This window comes from Dipodomys ordii, unplaced genomic scaffold, assembly GCF_000151885.1.
Source record: "Dipodomys ordii isolate 6190 unplaced genomic scaffold, Dord_2.0 Scaffold67, whole genome shotgun sequence".
NCBI lineage: Eukaryota > Metazoa > Chordata > Mammalia > Rodentia > Heteromyidae > Dipodomys > Dipodomys ordii.
This window is the reverse complement of record NW_012267283.1, coordinates 9,102,765-9,120,672: the sequence shown is the minus strand read 5'-3', so window position 1 is coordinate 9,120,672 and position 17,908 is coordinate 9,102,765. Positions and strand designations below refer to the sequence as shown.

At 38.8% G+C, this 17,908-nt stretch overlaps 1 protein-coding gene across 1 annotated transcript in view; it reads left to right on the top strand.

Moving 5' to 3' along the window:
* Tmeff1 (transmembrane protein with EGF-like and two follistatin-like domains 1) overlaps positions 1-17,908 on the top strand; it is a 74,549-nt gene that overhangs the window by 25,280 nt on the left and 31,361 nt on the right. Inside the window, exons 5-6 of the mRNA XM_013023239.1 lie at positions 5,007-5,033; positions 8,349-8,445. Coding sequence (XP_012878693.1) covers positions 5,007-5,033; positions 8,349-8,445 — 124 coding nt within the window. The remainder of the gene's footprint in view (positions 1-5,006; positions 5,034-8,348; positions 8,446-17,908) is intronic.

The following is a 17,908-nucleotide window of genomic DNA, read 5'->3' as shown; positions in this document are numbered from 1 at the left end:
CTTTCTTTCTTTCTTTCTTTCTTTCTTTCTTTCTTTCTTTCTTTCTTTCTTTCTTTCTTTCTTTCTTTCTTTCTTTCTTTCTTTCATCATTGGGCTTGAACTCAGGGCCTACATACTCCCTGAGCTTTTTTGTTCAAAGATAGCTCTATACCACTTTGAGCAACAGGGTCACTTCTAGTTTTCTGGTGATTTTTCTATTGGAGATAAGAGTCTCATGGTTTTTCTTGCCTGAGTTGGCTTTGAGGCACTGTCCTCAAATCTCAGCCTCCTAAACAGCCAGGATTACAAGCGTGAGCTATCAGCTCCTGGATAATGCTAGATTTTTAGTTGTGTTTGTGTTTGAAGGTAGGGATGCATGGGAGGTATTATTATTTTCGTTGGGCCTGGGTGCTATCCCTGAGCTCGTTTTGCTCAAGGCTAGCTCTCTACCACTTCGATCATAGCTCCACTTCGGATTTGTTTTTCTGGTGGTTAATTTGAATTAAGAGTCCATAGACTTTCCTGCCTAGGGTGGTTTTGAATTGTGATCCTTAAATCTCAGTCTCTTGAATAGCTAGAATTATAGGCGAGAGCCACTAGAACTGTTGTACAGAAATTGGTGGTAGAGACAGAGACTATTATCTCCATTTTTTCCCCTCAATTATGATACAGTGCATAAAAGTTCTCCCTTTGACTAAATGTGAAGATTTTAAGGCCATATGCAGAGTTAGAAGGCAGAATCTCCAGACTGTCCTCACTTTTCATGTCAACAGAGTTTAAGAAGTTTTCCAAACTGGCCTGATTCAGAAATTTTCTTTAAGGGCACATAGAGCTCATCAAAAGCCATTATACTCAAGTGTTATGATATAGTACTGGGAAATGATACATGTTAAGCAACTAAAGGAAGAGATAAGTATATAGGACAGATTTCTGCAGGGGTTCAAACATTAGAACCTCTGATTGTCCTTTCCTTAGAGAATGTGACCTGCTAGCTAACCTATGAGGAGTCCACATGCAGTATTGCCAACCAGTAAGTGTGTGTGAGCCTCAGTGCTCAGAGTTTTTATTGTGGTTGCATTCCATAAATATGATTGATGGATTGATTGCTCATGTGGTTTATCTTAGACTTTAAATCTGCTGGTATCATGTGACCCAAAGCCCTGTTCTATATCACTTGGGTGAGCTTTCTTAGTATGGCTAGTTCCCACCCAAAACTATTGTGACTATCTTCATCCTAAGTACTGATGTATTACCCATTCCTAACAGAGATCAGGGATGATATAGATTACCTTCTAGAAGCCTATGGAAAAGGCCAGACTTCCCTTTGGGCAAGGTCGTTTTCCTTTTATTATACACTGATGATTAGTTGCTTAGGCACTTATGCTCTTAATAGATAATCAGTAGGCTATCTCATTTGATGTGGTTCTTTTATACCTCTCTAAACTTGTATTTCACAGCCTGGATCTAGAAACTAAAGGAGGAATATGAAGTTTCTTTTCCAGGTTAATTTTTCATCATTTATGAAATGCATATATTTAAAACATCAAGTATTTTGATGGACAGTAAATGTTAAGCATCAGGAGGCAGAGTAGTAGATTAGAAAGGCCACTGCACTAAAACTGGGACACCTGTCTTTAACGTTATCTTAACTCTTATTTATCTTATGACCTTGGGTAAGTTTCTGAGCCCCTATTCCTGAAATCTTTAAATGGACATCAATCATCTCCTCGGCTTGTTAAGATTGAAAGCACAAAGCTATGAAGTAGATGTATTGATCTTGTTATTTGCTGACTGAGCCCAGTGTTTTTATGTAATTTAGTCTTTTATGGCTCCTATTCCATGAGCTAGAAGTATTACTCTCTTTTACTTAACTGGAAAACATTTTTCTTATGCTTTTAGCATTGGGCTTAAGCCTTTCTCTCTCTCTAAAATCTGTGAAGTTTTCAGGCAGTTTGTTCATACCTGATATATGTGTCTATGCCTATAATATACTATATTTCACTTATCTGACATATCTACCTCTAGCCAGTTCTGTTTCTTAAGTGCAAGCAGAGTGTCTTGCCTAGGGAAATATAAAAATCTCAGTGCTAGAATGGAGCTATGTGGGATGGGGAAGTTTTGTACAGTGAACAAATGTAATCTACAAGAACCACATTGTTGAAATAGTCACAGTAATTTGTTTAGGATTCTAAATGATCAAGGAAGGTGTGAGTTTAAAAAATATTAAAGTTACACATGGATTAACAAAAAGGATCCGGAATAAGTGTTTGATGCACTAAGAATGGGTCTTACTTGTTATATTATTTCTAGCATTATCGTGGGGCCTGGCATTTATACCTAATCAATGTATATGTAACAGAAGAGAGAAAGCTGGGATGTTTTCCTAAGAAATGTTTGGCCATAAAACAATTTAAAATTGAGTTCCTGTTTTCAGTTTCTCTCTCTTTCTCTCTCTCTCTTTTTTGTTCATTGTGGGGTTTGAAATCAGGGCCTACTTGTAGTCCCTGAGCTCTTTTTCTTTTTCTTTTTTGTCAGTCATGGGGCTTGAATTCTGGGTTTGTGCACTGCCGTTCAGCTCTTCAGCTCAAGGCTAGTGCTGTACCTGTTGAGCCACAGTGCCACTTCTGGTTTTCTAGTGGTTTATTGGAAATAAGAATCTCATGGATTTTCCTGCCCTGCTGGCTTTGAACTGCGTTCCTCAGCTCTCAGCCTCCTGAATAGCTAGGATTACAGGTGTGAGCCACTGGTGCTGGGCCCGGGAGCTCTTTTATTCAGGGCTAGTACTTTACCACTTGGAGCCACAGTTTCACTTCTGGATTTCTGGTGGTTAATTGGAGATGAGAATCTCATGGACTTTCCTGCCCCAGCTAGCTTTGAACTGCGGTCCTCATAGCTCAGCCTTGTAAATAGCTAGGATTATAGTTGAAAGTCACCAGTGCCCAGCTGTTCCTCTTTGATATATATATATTTTTCTACTGTGTTTTTTATTCTTCATATCATTTAAAACTTGATGAAATAGCCGGGCGCTGGCGGCTCACGCCTGTAATCCTAGCTACTCAGGAGGCTGAGATCTGAGCATCGCGGTTCAAAGCCAGCCCGGGCAGGAGAGACTGTGAGACTCCTATCTCCAATAAACCACCAGAAAACCGGAAGTGGCGCTGTAGCTCAAGTGGTAGAGCGCTCGCCTTGAGCTGAAGAGCTGAGGGACAGCGCCCAGGCCCAGAGTTCAAGTCCCACGACCGACAAAAAAAAAAAAAAAAACTTGATGAAATAAAAATGGAGTATAATTGAGGGGCTGGGAAGGTGGCTCAGTGGTAGTGCGCTTGCCTTGCATGCCTAAGGCCCTGGGTTCGATTCCTCAGCACCACACAAGCAAAAAGAAAAAAGCCGGAAGTGGCGCTGTGGCTCAAGTGGTAGAGCGCTAGCCTTGAGCTGAAGAGCTGAGGGACAGCTCCCAGGCCCAGAGTTCAGGCCCCACAACCGGACTCAAAAAAAAAAAAATGGAGTATAATTGAAAACTTAAGATTACACAGTTGGTACTACATACACTACATTTTTCTAACCTATCTGGGAATTATTTGATTATTATCTGAAGGAGATTAAAGGGAAGAGGACAATCTTATCTGAGCATTGTCTTCTACTCCATTTATATAATATATATATTCTCACATATAAATATATATACATACACACACACACACATATACACATATATGTGTATGTGTGTGTGTGTGTGTATGTGTATGTATTTGTTACCAGTACTGGGGCTTGACCTTTTGCTTGTCTTATTTTTGCTCAAGGCTGGTGCTTTACCACTTGAACCACACCTCTATTCTGGCTCTTTGCTGGCTAGTTGGAGATGAGAGTCTCATGGACTTTTCTACATGGGTTGGCTTTGAACCAGAATCTTCATATCTTAGGCTCAAAAGTAGCTAGGATTACAGGCATGAACCACTGGTGCCCAGCTTTTCAGAGATCTTCCCTCCAAAATGCAGGCAGAAGTATGAGAATCCTCACCTGCCAGCTCTGTTTTTTGTTTTAGTTTTTAAAATAGTTCATGCTGATGACACCACACACTGTATTATCCTCTTCTCAAGAGCTGTGTGCTGTATTTTGGTCCTTTTAGCACTCTAAAATTAAATTTTAAGGCTAAGAATATGGCTCAGAGGTAGAGCACTTGCCTATCATGTGCAAGACCCAGGGTTAATTACATTTTAGGCTGGCTTCTTTTTGAGAGTGCTGATTAGATTTCCTGGAGGAAATTATTTTCATCAGTAATATGAAAACCTCAATCTTGAGGTTCTTTCCTTCCTCAACCTTGGGACTTTTTCCCCTCATATTATTGTTTGGCTTTTTGTCTTTGTCCACAGATTTCATTAAGAATAATTTTGGAGCAAGACTCAAAAGCTTTTCTCCTGCTTTTCTAATAAAAGCAGCTTATTCAACAAGCCTCTAAAGCTTAACAAAATTAAAAAAAAATCTTTTACATTTTAGATGAGTGAGTTTAAATTAATTATATTTAGCTCAGTACAATATTGGTTTGTATTCTGTGAAAGATAGCTAGTCTTTCCTGAATGTGTTTCATACATACATAGACATAAATGATTGTGTATGTAAGCCATTTGTATTTTGAGAAAGGCATTGAAAAGATATATAAAAACAAACTTAGCTTTTAAAACAGAACTATGAAGCTGGGTACTAGTGGCTCATGCCTGTAATCCTAGCCAATCTGGAGGCTAAGATCTAAGGATCAAGGTTCAAAGACAATGTGGGCAGCAAAATCCTAGAGATTTTTATCTCCATTTGACCACCAGTAAACAGAAAGTGGTGCTGTGGCTTAAAGTGCTAGCCTTGAGCAAAATAGCTCACTGACAATGCTCAGGCCCTCAATTCAAGCCCCACAACTGACCAAAAAAAAAAAAAAAAAAGCTATGATAATGAGTATGAGTTTTGGATAAAAAAATTTTACTATATGAACAGAAGAAGTTTCTAGGAAAGATGTTTATATGCATTGTTTTTCTTCTCAGATAATGGCTCTGGATCTGGAGAAGGAGGTAAGTTTTAAATCTTGTGTGTGTGTGTGTTTATGTATGTGTATATGCCAGAACTTGGGCTTGAACTCTGGGCTTGGCCTCTGTCCCTTAGCTTTTCTGCTCAAGGCTGGTACTCTACTACTCAAGCCATACCCATATCTTGTTTTCTGGTAGTTAATTAGAGATAAAGGTCTTATGGATGTTCCTGTGTGGGCTAGTTCCAAACTTTTATCCTCAAATCTGAGGATAGGAAAATAGGCACATGGCAGTTTTGATTTCTTTAAAGACAATTGTTTTCTTTCCTATTTCTTTTCAACAGCTTTGAGATGTAATTCACATAACAAGATTCATCCACTAAAAAAGTACTGACTTTTAGGATACAATTTTAGGACATTTTATCACCCCAGAAAGAAATCATGTGCCATTTGGCCATCAGTTGTAATCCTCATCCCTAACCTGACTCTCTTTAGCATTGACATTCTTTGTTTCATATATATATATATATATATATATATATATAATTTTTTTTTTTTTGGTCCGGTTGTGGGGCCTGAACTCTGGGCCTGAACACTGTCCCTCAGCTTTTCAGCTCAAGGCTAGTGCGTGCCCTATCACTTGAGCCACAGCGCCACTTCCGGCTTTTTTCTTTTAGCTTATGTGGTGCTGAGGAATCGAACCCAGGGCCTCATGCATGCAAGGCAAGCGCTCTACCACTGAGCCAACTTCCCAGCTTGTTTCATATATTTTTTTTACTGAAGGCTTGCACTCAAACTACAAGGAAAATGCTGTAATTCCTGTTAAATTGAGGTTGCACAATTGACTTTCCCTTTGGATCATCCACAGAGGTGATCTTCGGTTAGGCCAGAGGATGTGTGACTCTTCTACTCCTTGCTTCCAGACTTTTTTTTTTGGTCGGTCATGGGGCTTGAACTCTGGACTTGGGCGCTGTCCCTCAGCTCTTCAGCTCAAGACTAGCACTCTACCATTTGAGCCACAGCGCCACTTCCTTTTTTTTTTTTTGTTGTTGTTGTTTATAGGGCCTGAATTCTGGGCCTGGGTGCTGTTCCTGAGCTATTCAGCTCAAGGCTATCATTCTACCACTTGAGCCACAGGGCCACACCCAATTTTTTCTGCTATGTGGTGCTGAGGAATCAAACCCAGGGCCTCATGCATACAAGGCAAGCGCTCTACCTACCAGTGAGCCACCTTCCCAGTTCACTTGTAAACTTTGTTGTAAGAGATTTTTTTTTAAGTGGAGGCATGCACAGTACTAGGGTTTGAACTCGGGGTTTTCTGCTTGCTGTGCTGGCACTCTACCACTTGAGCCAGGTCTACAGTCTGGCATTTTGATTGTTATTTGGAGGTCCAGTCTAGTGAGCTTTTTTCCCCCAGGTAGGCCTTGAACTGTAATCCATCCTCCAGATCTCAGTCTCCAGAGAAGCTAGAATTATAGGTATATGCCACTGGTCCTCATCTATTATATGGGGTTTTCAAAGGAACAGGCTCAAGAATCTCCAGAGTAAGCTATGCACAGTAAAAGAAACTTGCAAAACAGCTCTGGTGAACTTAAAATTTTATTTCAGCGTTCAGAAATTTCCAGTTTTTTAAAAAAATTTCAGAATGTATACAAGTATGTAAACTTTTTTTCTGGTGTAATAGTATGTAATAGAGTTAAATGATGAGAATTAAGATGATTAATCTATTTCAGAATCCAGCCAAGCTATATCTTAGCATCTACATGCAAAATAATGTTTGAGGTACCTTGAGGATAAAATTAAAAACACTCACGCTGGGGAAAATCACTCTAGATGCAAACCTGAGTTAAGATCTTTCACACTTACTGTGTGAAACTTTGATTCCAGGTTGCCCTTTACTCTTCTGTGTGTCATAGAATCCTAAAGCTTCAGAGTTAGGAGGGATTGTGAAAGTCATCTATAATGGGCAATCATGAGAGAGGAAGTTCAGAGGGTGTCAGCTTTAGCCTAAAAAGAAAATACATAAAGCTGTTGAACAATAGAATTCTATTGAAATGGGCATGTTCAAGAAGAAGCTTTATAATTATGCATAAATAATAAGCTCCTGAATTTTAGGTCTTAGAGCCAGAAAGAATGAAGAGATAATGTGGTCTAGCCCTGGTGATCATATATTCAGTTAGGAAACTCAGTTGATGTCAAGATTTGTTATTATTGCTGCTGCTGCTGCTAACAACAGCAGCAGCAGCAACAATAATCCAATACTGGAAGTCTTGTCCTGAGGATGTAGGTCTACCAGTTTTTTAGGAGTGTGAGTTTGATAGGCTAGGTAGTTTGCTCAATTATTCTGGATTTTATTATGTTTCTGAGGTCTCAGACTTACCTACGGTGATTATTTCTGGAGTCTCTTTGGGGGATGTTCATGAGAGTTTGGAGAATATTTCTACTTACAGTACAGGTAGACATCTCCCTCCAAAAATTGGGAGATCAGAAGTGTTGTGTGTGTGTGTGTGTGTGTGTGTGTGTGTGTGTGTGTGTATACTTTCCTTTTAGCTCCTTTTAATACCTTCCCAGAATAGTATTCTCTCCCCAATCACATTGGGAAATCTCTTGAGTAAGTTGAGATCTTTAAATTGACCCCAGAACTACTGACTTCCCTGCCTAAATCTGAAATTTTCAAGATAGGATCCACTTTTTTTGAGACCACACCTTTAGGAACTTTATCAGGATGGGATGTCAGCCCAGTTGGGGGCGCTAGTGTATTTGCTTTTTGTTGTTAGATAATAGGAGACCTACACGATTCTGCATCAAGTATATAGGGTGTGCTAAATGGGCAGGCAGAGAAAGGGAAAAGTCATTTATAAAGACTTTATCCTTGTTAACATTTGGACACACATATATACACTTAAGCAGTGGGATTCATTTACATATTGTTAGGAAGGCAGATATGAAACTGATGTGAGGGAAAAAGCATTCAGTCACCTGTCTGTGCTAATCAACGGTGTCCACACTAATTTCAGGAGGAGGACAGTCACAGGAATTGATTTACTGCTCAGGATTTTTCCTCTCTTATTTAGCCAATGTGTAATTATTTTTAAAGATCCATTGGTTGTCAAACTTATTATATTGTTCCTGGGCATTTTGTTTATGGGATTGTTTGGCTAAAAATGCTCATGCCACAGAGTATGTCCCACAGTATTTGGCAACAGTTTTGGATTCAGTCATGGATTAGATTGGGGAGTGACTTTTTTTTTTTTTAAAGTTTAGACACATTTTCTGTCAAATAGGATAATGGTTCCTGAAAACATGATACAGAAAGGATCCCAACTTTTGGTTGAAACTTTCCTTTTTCTTTTTTGCACAGAGGAGGAAGGGTCAGGGGCGGAAGCTCACAGGAAACATTCCAAATGTGGACCTTGCAAATACAAAGCGGAGTGTGATGAGGACGCAGAAAACGTTGGGTGAGTTGTGGAGAGAAAGGGATGGGACACGGCTGGAGGTGAGACCTTCCTTCTTCACAACTGGATCATAGGAAGGTTTCATCTTCTTGCTTTTGTGTATTTTGGGTGTGCTTTTCTGTAGTTTAAAATGTTAATGCTAGTCTAGTTGAATGTTTTCCTGAGATTGTTGCAGTATTTTAGAATGTTAATTTTCACATGAGTTAGTTTAAGCCAATGTTCTCCTAAAACTGCTAACTAAACCACATTGAAAAAAACATGGCATTTTCTGTGTAGAGTAAGAAGAAGAGGAAAGATGGATTTATTCAGTTAGAGTACTAATGAGACTTTTCGGATGTGCATAATACTAGAGGTATTCCAAAAGGCCTTTTGCAAATCTTCTCTTGATTGTGTCAGCAGCGCTATGAGGCGTAACACTGTTCTAAAGGACTTGAGTCGTGATTTACTAAAATCGTAAAGCTAAAATATATGAGTGATTTTCATTTATTAATTTATTTACTTATGTATGTAAAAGCACTCTGGTGAAAGGTGTCTTCCCCGTTACTCAGTTGTCAAGAAGCCATCACTGGGATCTAAATCTCGTTTAATCTCCCAGGGGATACTTTATGCATTTGCAAGCAAATGTGCACGTGTATTCTTTTCTTAAAAAATGGCATCACAATCCTCTTTAAAAAATTCTTACTTCTTTCCTGGTACTGGAGTTTGTGCTCTTTCTTGGCTTTTTTACTTGTGACTGGCACTCGACCATTCATCCTATGCCTCCAGCCCAGCTTTATGCTGGTTAATAGAAGATGGAGTGTAGTAGACTTTTCTGCATGGGCCGCTTTTGAACTCTGATCCTCTAGGTCTCAGCCTTGTGAGTAACTAGGATTACAAATGTGAGCCACTGATGCCTTGCTCCTGTTAAGACATTTTTATTGTAAAATGGATGTATGGAAGTTTTTAAAGCATCTACATGCAATTTAAGCAATACCTGTGTGCCTACTTCCTGTTGTGCAAACTAGAATACTCCCGTATTTCCAGGACTGAGTTTCAACGTCACCAGGGAGTGAACGGACAGTAAGTGTGACTCTTGGACAGAGCTTGCAATGCAAGAAACGTGAAAGTCTCTGGGTCAGAGTTTGGCTTTTGTTTTTCAGAATAATACCAATTGTAAACCTTACTAGACTGGGGACAGTACTTTGTAGCTTAACCTTTTTTTGGTACTGAAACAGTTCTGCAATTTTCTCTCCCATTAGCCACCATTTCTTATTTTACTGCTATCCTAATTTTGCCCATTTATTATTTTTTGATGGATCTGTTTTGCTGTTTTGAACTGAGGGCCTTGCTCTCACTTGGCTTTTTCACTCACAGCTGGTACTCTACAAACATGAGTCACCAGCACCTAGCTTCCCACTGCTTTTTCCTGGGACTTGAACTCAAGGACTAGGAGCTGTCTCTGAACCTTTTTGCTGAAGGATAGCACTCTACATTTGAGTCACAGCTCCAGTTCTGACTTTTTGATTATTAATTGAAGATAAGAGTCTCATGGACTTTCCTGCCCAGGCTGGTTTTAAGCCATGATTCTCCTATGTCACCTCCTAAACAGCTAGTGTTATAGGCGTGAACCACTAGCACCCAGCCCCAAATGTTTCAATTATTACTCTTTTAAGACAAACACACATTTTGATTTGATATCCAGTGTAATAATTTGAAATTTATTTTTCAAACCTTATCTTATTTTATTTATTAAAAAAACAATATTCTCTGTGGAAATGAATATGGCCCTTGAAAAATACAGCAGTGTATAGATCTAACTCTTATTGTTTATGTTAAAAGTGCAGCATTTTATTTCAATATTGAAGCCATTAAGTGTATTATCAATATCCTTGCATACAGAATCTGAAATACTGTTCCTTAGTTAAAAAAAAAACAGATTGAATTTTAGGGTACCCATTTCTAGGTACAAAATTACGATAGTTTTTATGGAGATTTTGTATCATATTGTAAGGCTTAATACAATTTGTAAAAGAAAGTCATTATTATTTGATTCTCTTTTCTACTCCTATTCTGTTAAGGGGAAAGCAGGGGAAAAAGAGCCAGCCTTTTATTTGGTAAATTGTGATTACAGAGGTTTCACAATTAATTCAATACCTTAGTTTTTGTTCCAGGAATGGGAAAGGTCTTTGGACATTTAATACAAAAAGTATCATTATTAACTTTGGTAATGGACAAGTCATGGTCTCTGAGCTTCAGTGACCTTTTATGCATTGAGTTTCTTTTAAACTTTGTTTCTGAGCACATGCTAAGATTTCTAGTAATAGCATGGCCTTCCCAAAACAAATTAACTAAAGCTAACCTCATTTTCTTTTGGTCATATAATAAGATTCCTATATTAAAGTATTTTGGAATCTAAGCAACATACACACCAATTAGGTTTGATGTACGTGATTCATCAGGCCAGACAGTAGGTATTGTTCTGGCTGGTAAATGACTGTTCTTAAAAAGCATTCTATAATGAATTAAATTTTCTATAAGCATTGAAGTTAGGTTTTTAAAAATTCTTTCTTCTTCTGTTCTGTGTGGTGATTTTATCGATGATTTGGCAAAAGTATAAGGTATTCTTGTCAAAATTATCTTTCTAGGAGATATATGAAATGGAAGAAGTACAGCCTAAAAAGTTTCAGCATGCTGAAGTATTCTAAAATTGGATTGAGATAAAGGTAGCCTTCTAATCCTGGCCTCCAGAGGATACCCATTGCATGTTTTGCAGATAATACCAACAGAATTGAGTATATTTAAGAACCTCAGCCTCATGTTTGATGTGGTACCAGTAAAGTGAAGGCCAATCCTCTGGGTTTCATACTATCCCAAACAGTTAATCTAATAATTTTTTTCTGTACCATAGACTTGTTTTATTCTTAACTTCATTCTTAACTTTAACTATGCCATTGGAGTTGGAGGGTGAGCAGAGTAGTTTTGGGGGGTGTTTGGATACTACAACAAATAAGGAATTATTGAATATTTACCTGAAATATTATAATTATCTAAAGGGCAGTCCTGGAAGATATTTTTCACTATTTCATTTAGGTTTAGAGGTGAGTTACTTTTGCATAGACATGAACAAAATACCTGAGAAAACAACTTAAAAAAAAGGGTGGAATTTTTTTTTAACTGATTCACTGTTTCAAAGGTTTCGTTTCATGGTGGTTTGACCCCCCAGGCACTTAAGAAGAACATCATGGTGGTAGTAAGGAACATGTGGAGGAGGATGCTGTTTACCTCATGGAGGACAGGAAACAGAAAGAAAGAAAGGACTAGAGACCAGACAGAATCTTTAAGGAGGCATGCCCCTGTCTACCTCCCCAAATAGTACTGCTTTCCACCCATTGACAACCAAACACATTCAACACGTGAACCTATAGGGTCATTTCATATTCATGCCATAAGAGGAGGCCAAGAATGAGAATCAACAGGTAAAATTTACTGAGATGCAGTTTCTGGTCTCCCTCCTGGGAAGGAGCTTAGTCAACCATGAAATGTGCTGCCTTGGTGGGTGGGCATACTGTCCAGCTAAGCAAATGTTCTAGAAGGGGCTGTGGAGTCATAAATAGCACTCAGAGGAATCCTGAACTGGATATAAGATTGGGAATAGATGGTTTTGTCAAGTCCTTTTCAACATTATAATTCTCTCACTGTTGATTTAGATACAGGAATAGGACTAAGTGTGTACACTTTCGCTCATACAGTTGGATGTTTTTCTCTCAATTCATCTGTATGCCCTTTTCTAGGGATTGAACACTAGGCATGCTATGTCTTTTATCTGAGCTCCACGTTCTCTGATTAGCCCACATTGATACTGTTGCTTCTTCCAACTCTTGTTTCCCAGGAATTAAATTTTTTATTATGCCAGTATGTTTTTCTCAAGTTAGTTTTTTTGTTTTTGTTTTTGCAAGACCTGAGGCTTGAATTCAGGGCTTGGGTGCTGTCCCTGAGCTTCTTTTGCTTCAGACTTAGTGCTCTACTACTTTGAGCCACAGCTGCACTTCTAGCTTTTTTGTTTGTTTCTGTGTTTATTGGAGGTAAGAATTCCATGTATTTTTCTGCCTGGGCTGGCTTTGAACCTCAGCCCTCAGATCCCACCCTCCTGAGTGGCTAGGATTACAGGCATGAGCCATTGGCACACAACTGTGAATATTGTCATGATTTTAATATTTTCTGTTAATTTAAATTTCACTTATGAAATATATCAGATAGCCAGCCATACATGAAAACTTACATGTTTGGTACAGTGAACAAAGTGGAAACTAGCTTTTGTGAATCATACCTCTCAAGTCAAGACCTAATGTTCATTGATGTAACGTGTGTGTGTGTGTGTGTGTGTGTGTGTGTGTGTGTGGTTTTGGCTATGGTTTCAACAGTTTCAATCCATGGTCACTTGGCCCCATTGCTGTGGGCCTGTGAGGCAGAGTATTATGATGTAGAGGGCATAAGTGGAGAGAGCTACTTACCTCGCAGTGGCTGGGAAGCAGAGAAACTGAAGCGGGCACAGCCCTAATGTACTTCTAAATCCTACCTCCCTAGTTTTTTTTTTTTTAACCACATTCCAGTAGTGCCATCAAATTATGCATCATCAAAAGTCAGAGCCCTTATGATTCACCCACTTTTCCAAAGTCTTCCCCCAGCCCCAACACAGCTGCATTGAAAAATAAGCTTGGAACACATGAACTATTTTAAGATACCTCCTACCAAAGCTATAACATTTACCAATGCTTTAGGATCCTCTTTGTCCCCTTTCCAAATCCACATATGATGCATTGCATTTTGTGTAAGGCATCCCCTTTTGCCCTGTGGTTTTTTTGGGTCCGTTCGTGGGGCCTGAACTCTGGGCCTGGGCGCTGTCCTTCAACTCTTCAGCTCAAGGCTAGCGCTCTACCACTTGAGCCACAGCACCACTGCCAGCTTTTTTTTTTCTCTGCTTATGTGGTATTGAGGAATCGAACCCAGGGCCTCATGCATGCAAGGCAAGCGCTCTATCACTGAGCCACCTTCCCAGACCCTTGCCCTGTGGTTTTGAGGACTGGATGCAGGACATGTTCCTTGCTAGGCAAGTTGTCTACCATTTGAATCATATCCTCAGCCCTTTTGTTCTGTTTTGTTTTGAGAGAAGGTCTTGCTAACTTTGCCTACACTGGCCTCAAACCCTATTTTACTGCATCTGCTTCCCCAGTAGCTGAGATATATTCTAGTCATGCACTTACAGTTTTACCCTGTAGGGTAGATCCCACAGTATGGTATCATTTGTTTTCAAGCTGATTTTGAATTTTATTTGAATGAAATCACACTCTGTGCATGCTTCTTCACCTTTTATGTAGCTTCACATAGGTGTGGTCAATTTACTTGAACTACATGTTGGATTCAACATGTTGAATGTTGGTACCACATTCTTTTGCAGGCCTTTTTGTATTTTAGGTAGACTTTTGTACGGTTTCTAGTCTTCTGTTCTCATACCACTGCTCTTGGTGCACACATGTGAGAGATATTTTTTTTTTTTGTCAGTCGTGGGGCTTGAACTCTGGGCCTGGGCGCTGTCCCTCAGCTCTTCAGCTCAAGGCAAGCGCTCTACCACTTGAGCTACAGCGCCACTTCCACATGTGAGAGATATTTTTAAGGACCATACAAATACCCAAATTGTTAGGCAAGTACAAGTCTAGCTTTTTATGGCAATGCCTCTTTTCTGAAGTGGTTGTACCGGTAGGCTCTCTTACCAGCATTTGCTTCTCATCCTTGATATTGTCTTTGTTCAAAGTTTTACCAAGTGTGGATGCTATATTTTTGTGGTCTTAATTTTCAGTTTCATGATAATTAAAACACTGAATGCCTTATCACATATACTGACCATATATGCTATTTAATTTTGATATTTAAAAAATATTCTTCCCTCTTCTGTATTGGTTACACATCACTTGAAAAACTGACTTATATTTATGTATTCTGGATGCTTCTTTTTGGCCTTATTGGCTGTAATTATCTTTTTGTTTGTAGCTTAGGTAATGAGTCAGGTAATGAGTACATTTCCTATTGAGCATTGTTACTCCCTGCTTTGTTTTCCCCCTACCATCCCTTCCCTCCCCACCTCCTCAACTCCCCTCTCCCCCACCAAGTTGTAAAGTTCATTTTCTACAGTGTCTTGTACATCTCATTGTTACATGGGTCAACCTGTATTCGTATTTCAGCATTTTGTTACTTCCCTTCCCCTTTCCAAATTAGAAAAATGTATATACAAGATTCAGGGCACTGGAATCAAATACAATGAAAACAGGGGTTATACTATGGGGGAAGAACATATAAACAAAAAAAAAAACAAAAAAAATCACACAGTACATTATAAGTACATTAAAAACAACAACAGCAAAGATAAAACCTCTTATGTCCCTATCTTGGGCTTCATTTCGCTTAGCATCATCTGATATGGTCATATGTACATAGCTTTTGACCTTTTCTGCTTGTCTTAGACATATACTAGTTATTGCAGATAAGGGAAACCATGGACCTATGTTTCTTGGGGCCTGGCTTACTTCACTTAGTACGATTTTTTCCAAGTCTTTCCATTTCCTAACAAATGGGGCGGTGTCATTCTTTCTGATGGAGGCACAGAATTCCATTTTGTGTGTGTGTGTGTGTGTGTGTGTGTGTGTGTGTGTGTGTGTATAAAACCACATTTTCTTGATCCATTCATGTACTGAGGGGCATTTGGGTTGGTTCCATATCTTAGCTATGGTGAATAATGTTGTGATAAACATAGTCGTGCTGGTAGCTTTAGTGTGGTCTTGTTTGTAAACATTTGGGTAAATGCCCAAAAGTGGGATTGCTGGGTCATAGGGGAGCTCTATGTGGAGTCTTTTGAGGAACCTCCATACTACTTTCCAAAGTGGTTGAACAAGTTTACCCTCCCACCAAAATTTAGCAGGGTTCCCTTTTGGCCACATCCCCTCCAGCATCAGTTGTTATTAGCTGTCTTGATTATACCCATTCTTGTAGCTTAGGTTTTAATCTTTTGATAAGACATTACTTATTTCCAAGTCATATTTATCAGTCTCTTATGGTCTTCAAAGACTTTCTGACTTTATCTTTCATATTTAGGTGTTTAATAAAGCTAAAGGATTTTTTAAAAGAGTTCATCAAGAATTAAGGCAGTCTTCAGATACATAGGAAAACAGGGTAAACAAATGGATCTACCATGTAACACTGTCTTCAAAATGTCTAACTTTGTTTAATCTTTTTTCCTCTGCATACCCTTTTCTGGGGGACCTATTTTAAGTAATTTTAACACCAAGTTTTTTTTTTTTTTACCTGCACAGCTTTCACTTTTACTATGATTTTATCTGCTTGATGCATGGGTTACCCAGAGGTATTTCATTGTAGTTTATCAACTTTTGCTTTATAACTTTTGAGTCCATCTTCAAATCTCGAGAATTATTAAATCTTCCCAGTGAACAAAATGTTTTGTTATTATGAAGGGATTTTCTTTTTTATCCTTCTTGCACTGTAGCCTTATCTTTGATATTAAATATAACTATGTCAGGCATGCTATCTCTCTCACTATGCTTTTACTTTACGTTTTTCATTTCATTATATCTTAACATGTGTCATAAAAGCAACACACAGGTTTTGTAATTTTATCCAGCCAGTCTTTGTCATTTAGCTAGAAAATTTCATCTACTTAAACATAAATATTTAAAAAATTAATTTACTTTATTGCTATATAAAAGTGATATATAGAGGGATTACAATTCTATGATCAGATCATGATTGCATTTCCTTTGGCTTTACAGTGTTTTCTGTTCCTCACTCTCCCAGTACTTCCCTCCCATCTCCACCCATGAGTTACATGTTCACTATCATCTGTGTCCAATGAGCTTCACTGCTGTACTTTTTTACCCTTTTCCCCCTCAAGTTCTGTACCCTCCCCCACACCCTCCTGAAGATAGACACTTGAATATATCATATATAAAGAAAAGACAGAGTCATCAAACAAATTAAAAATCTTGGCGTTCCTTTTGATGTATTATTTTATATAAATATGAAGAGGCATGTAGACATTGCGCCTTTTTGTTTCTCTCCTGAGAGTATCCTCTTTTTTCTCATTTTATGTTTCTAGAATCCTGTATAATTGATCATATCCCAGTGTCTTTTAGATCTATTTCTTTTTTTTTTTTAAACCAGGGCTGAGAACCGAACCCACAGCCTTGCGCGCGCCAGGTGGGCGCGCTTCCGCTGGGCTAAACCCCCAGCCCCTAGATCTATTTCTGCATGTCAGAGAGAACATGCACCGTTTGTCTCTCTGAGCTTGGCTTACCTCATTTAACATGATTTGTTCTAGTTTTATCCATTTCCCTTCATATGAAATTATTTTATTATTACTTAAATATATTTTAAGTACTGATACATTAACTTTTTTCTGTTGTTTTGTACTTTTTTCTTGCCTTCTCTTTGTTTCTCCTTGCTTTGTGTGTGTGTGTATGTGTGTGTGTGTGTGTGTGTTTCTCACTAGTTATAAAGTTACTGATTGTTCTTTTACTAGTAACCTTTGAACTCTTAACATATATACTCAACTTATTACCTCTTAAAGCTTATTACTGTCTTCTTTAAGCATTGTAATTTCAGCACCTTTAAGTTTATATGCTATCATTTTAATTTTATTTAAAAAAACTTTAAATACAATATGGTTATCATCTTATCTGATCAGTATTTTGGTAATATTACCTACATATTTCACCTTTTTTTTCATCTTTTGTGCATATGTGTTTATGCCTGAAACCTTCCTTTATAGGATCACTTTTCTACTGCATTTAAGGATACAGGTCGACTCACTGTAACAATGAGACAGTCAAGACACTATGTTGAAAATGAACTTTACAACTTCAGGAAGGAGGTGGGGAGGGAAGGAACAGTAAGGGGAAGACAAAGGAGGGGTAGCAATGCTCATAGGAAATGTACTCTTTACCTTACTCATGTAACTGTAACCCCTCTCTGTATAGTAACTTTTTTTTGTTGTTGTTGCTGGTTTTGGGGCTTGAACTCTGGGCCTGGACGCTGTCCCTCAGCTCTTCAGCTCAAGGCTAGCACTCTACCACTTGAGCCACAGTGCTACTTCCGGCTTTTCCTGCTCATGTGGTGCTGAGGAATCGAACCCAGGGCCTCATGCATGTGAGGCAAGCACTCTACCACTGAGCCACCTTCCCAGCCCCGTCTGTACAGTATCTTTACAATTAAAAAAAATATATTAAGGGCTGGGAAGGTGGCTCAGTGGTAGAGCATTTGCCTTGCATGCTCGAGGCCCTGGGTTCGATTCCTCAGCACCACATAAGCAAAAAAGAAAAAAACCAGAAGTGACGCTGTGGCTCAGGTGGTAGAGCGCTAGCCTTGAGCTGAAGAGCTGAGGGACAGCGCCCAGGCCCAGAGTTCAGGCCCCACGACCGGACCC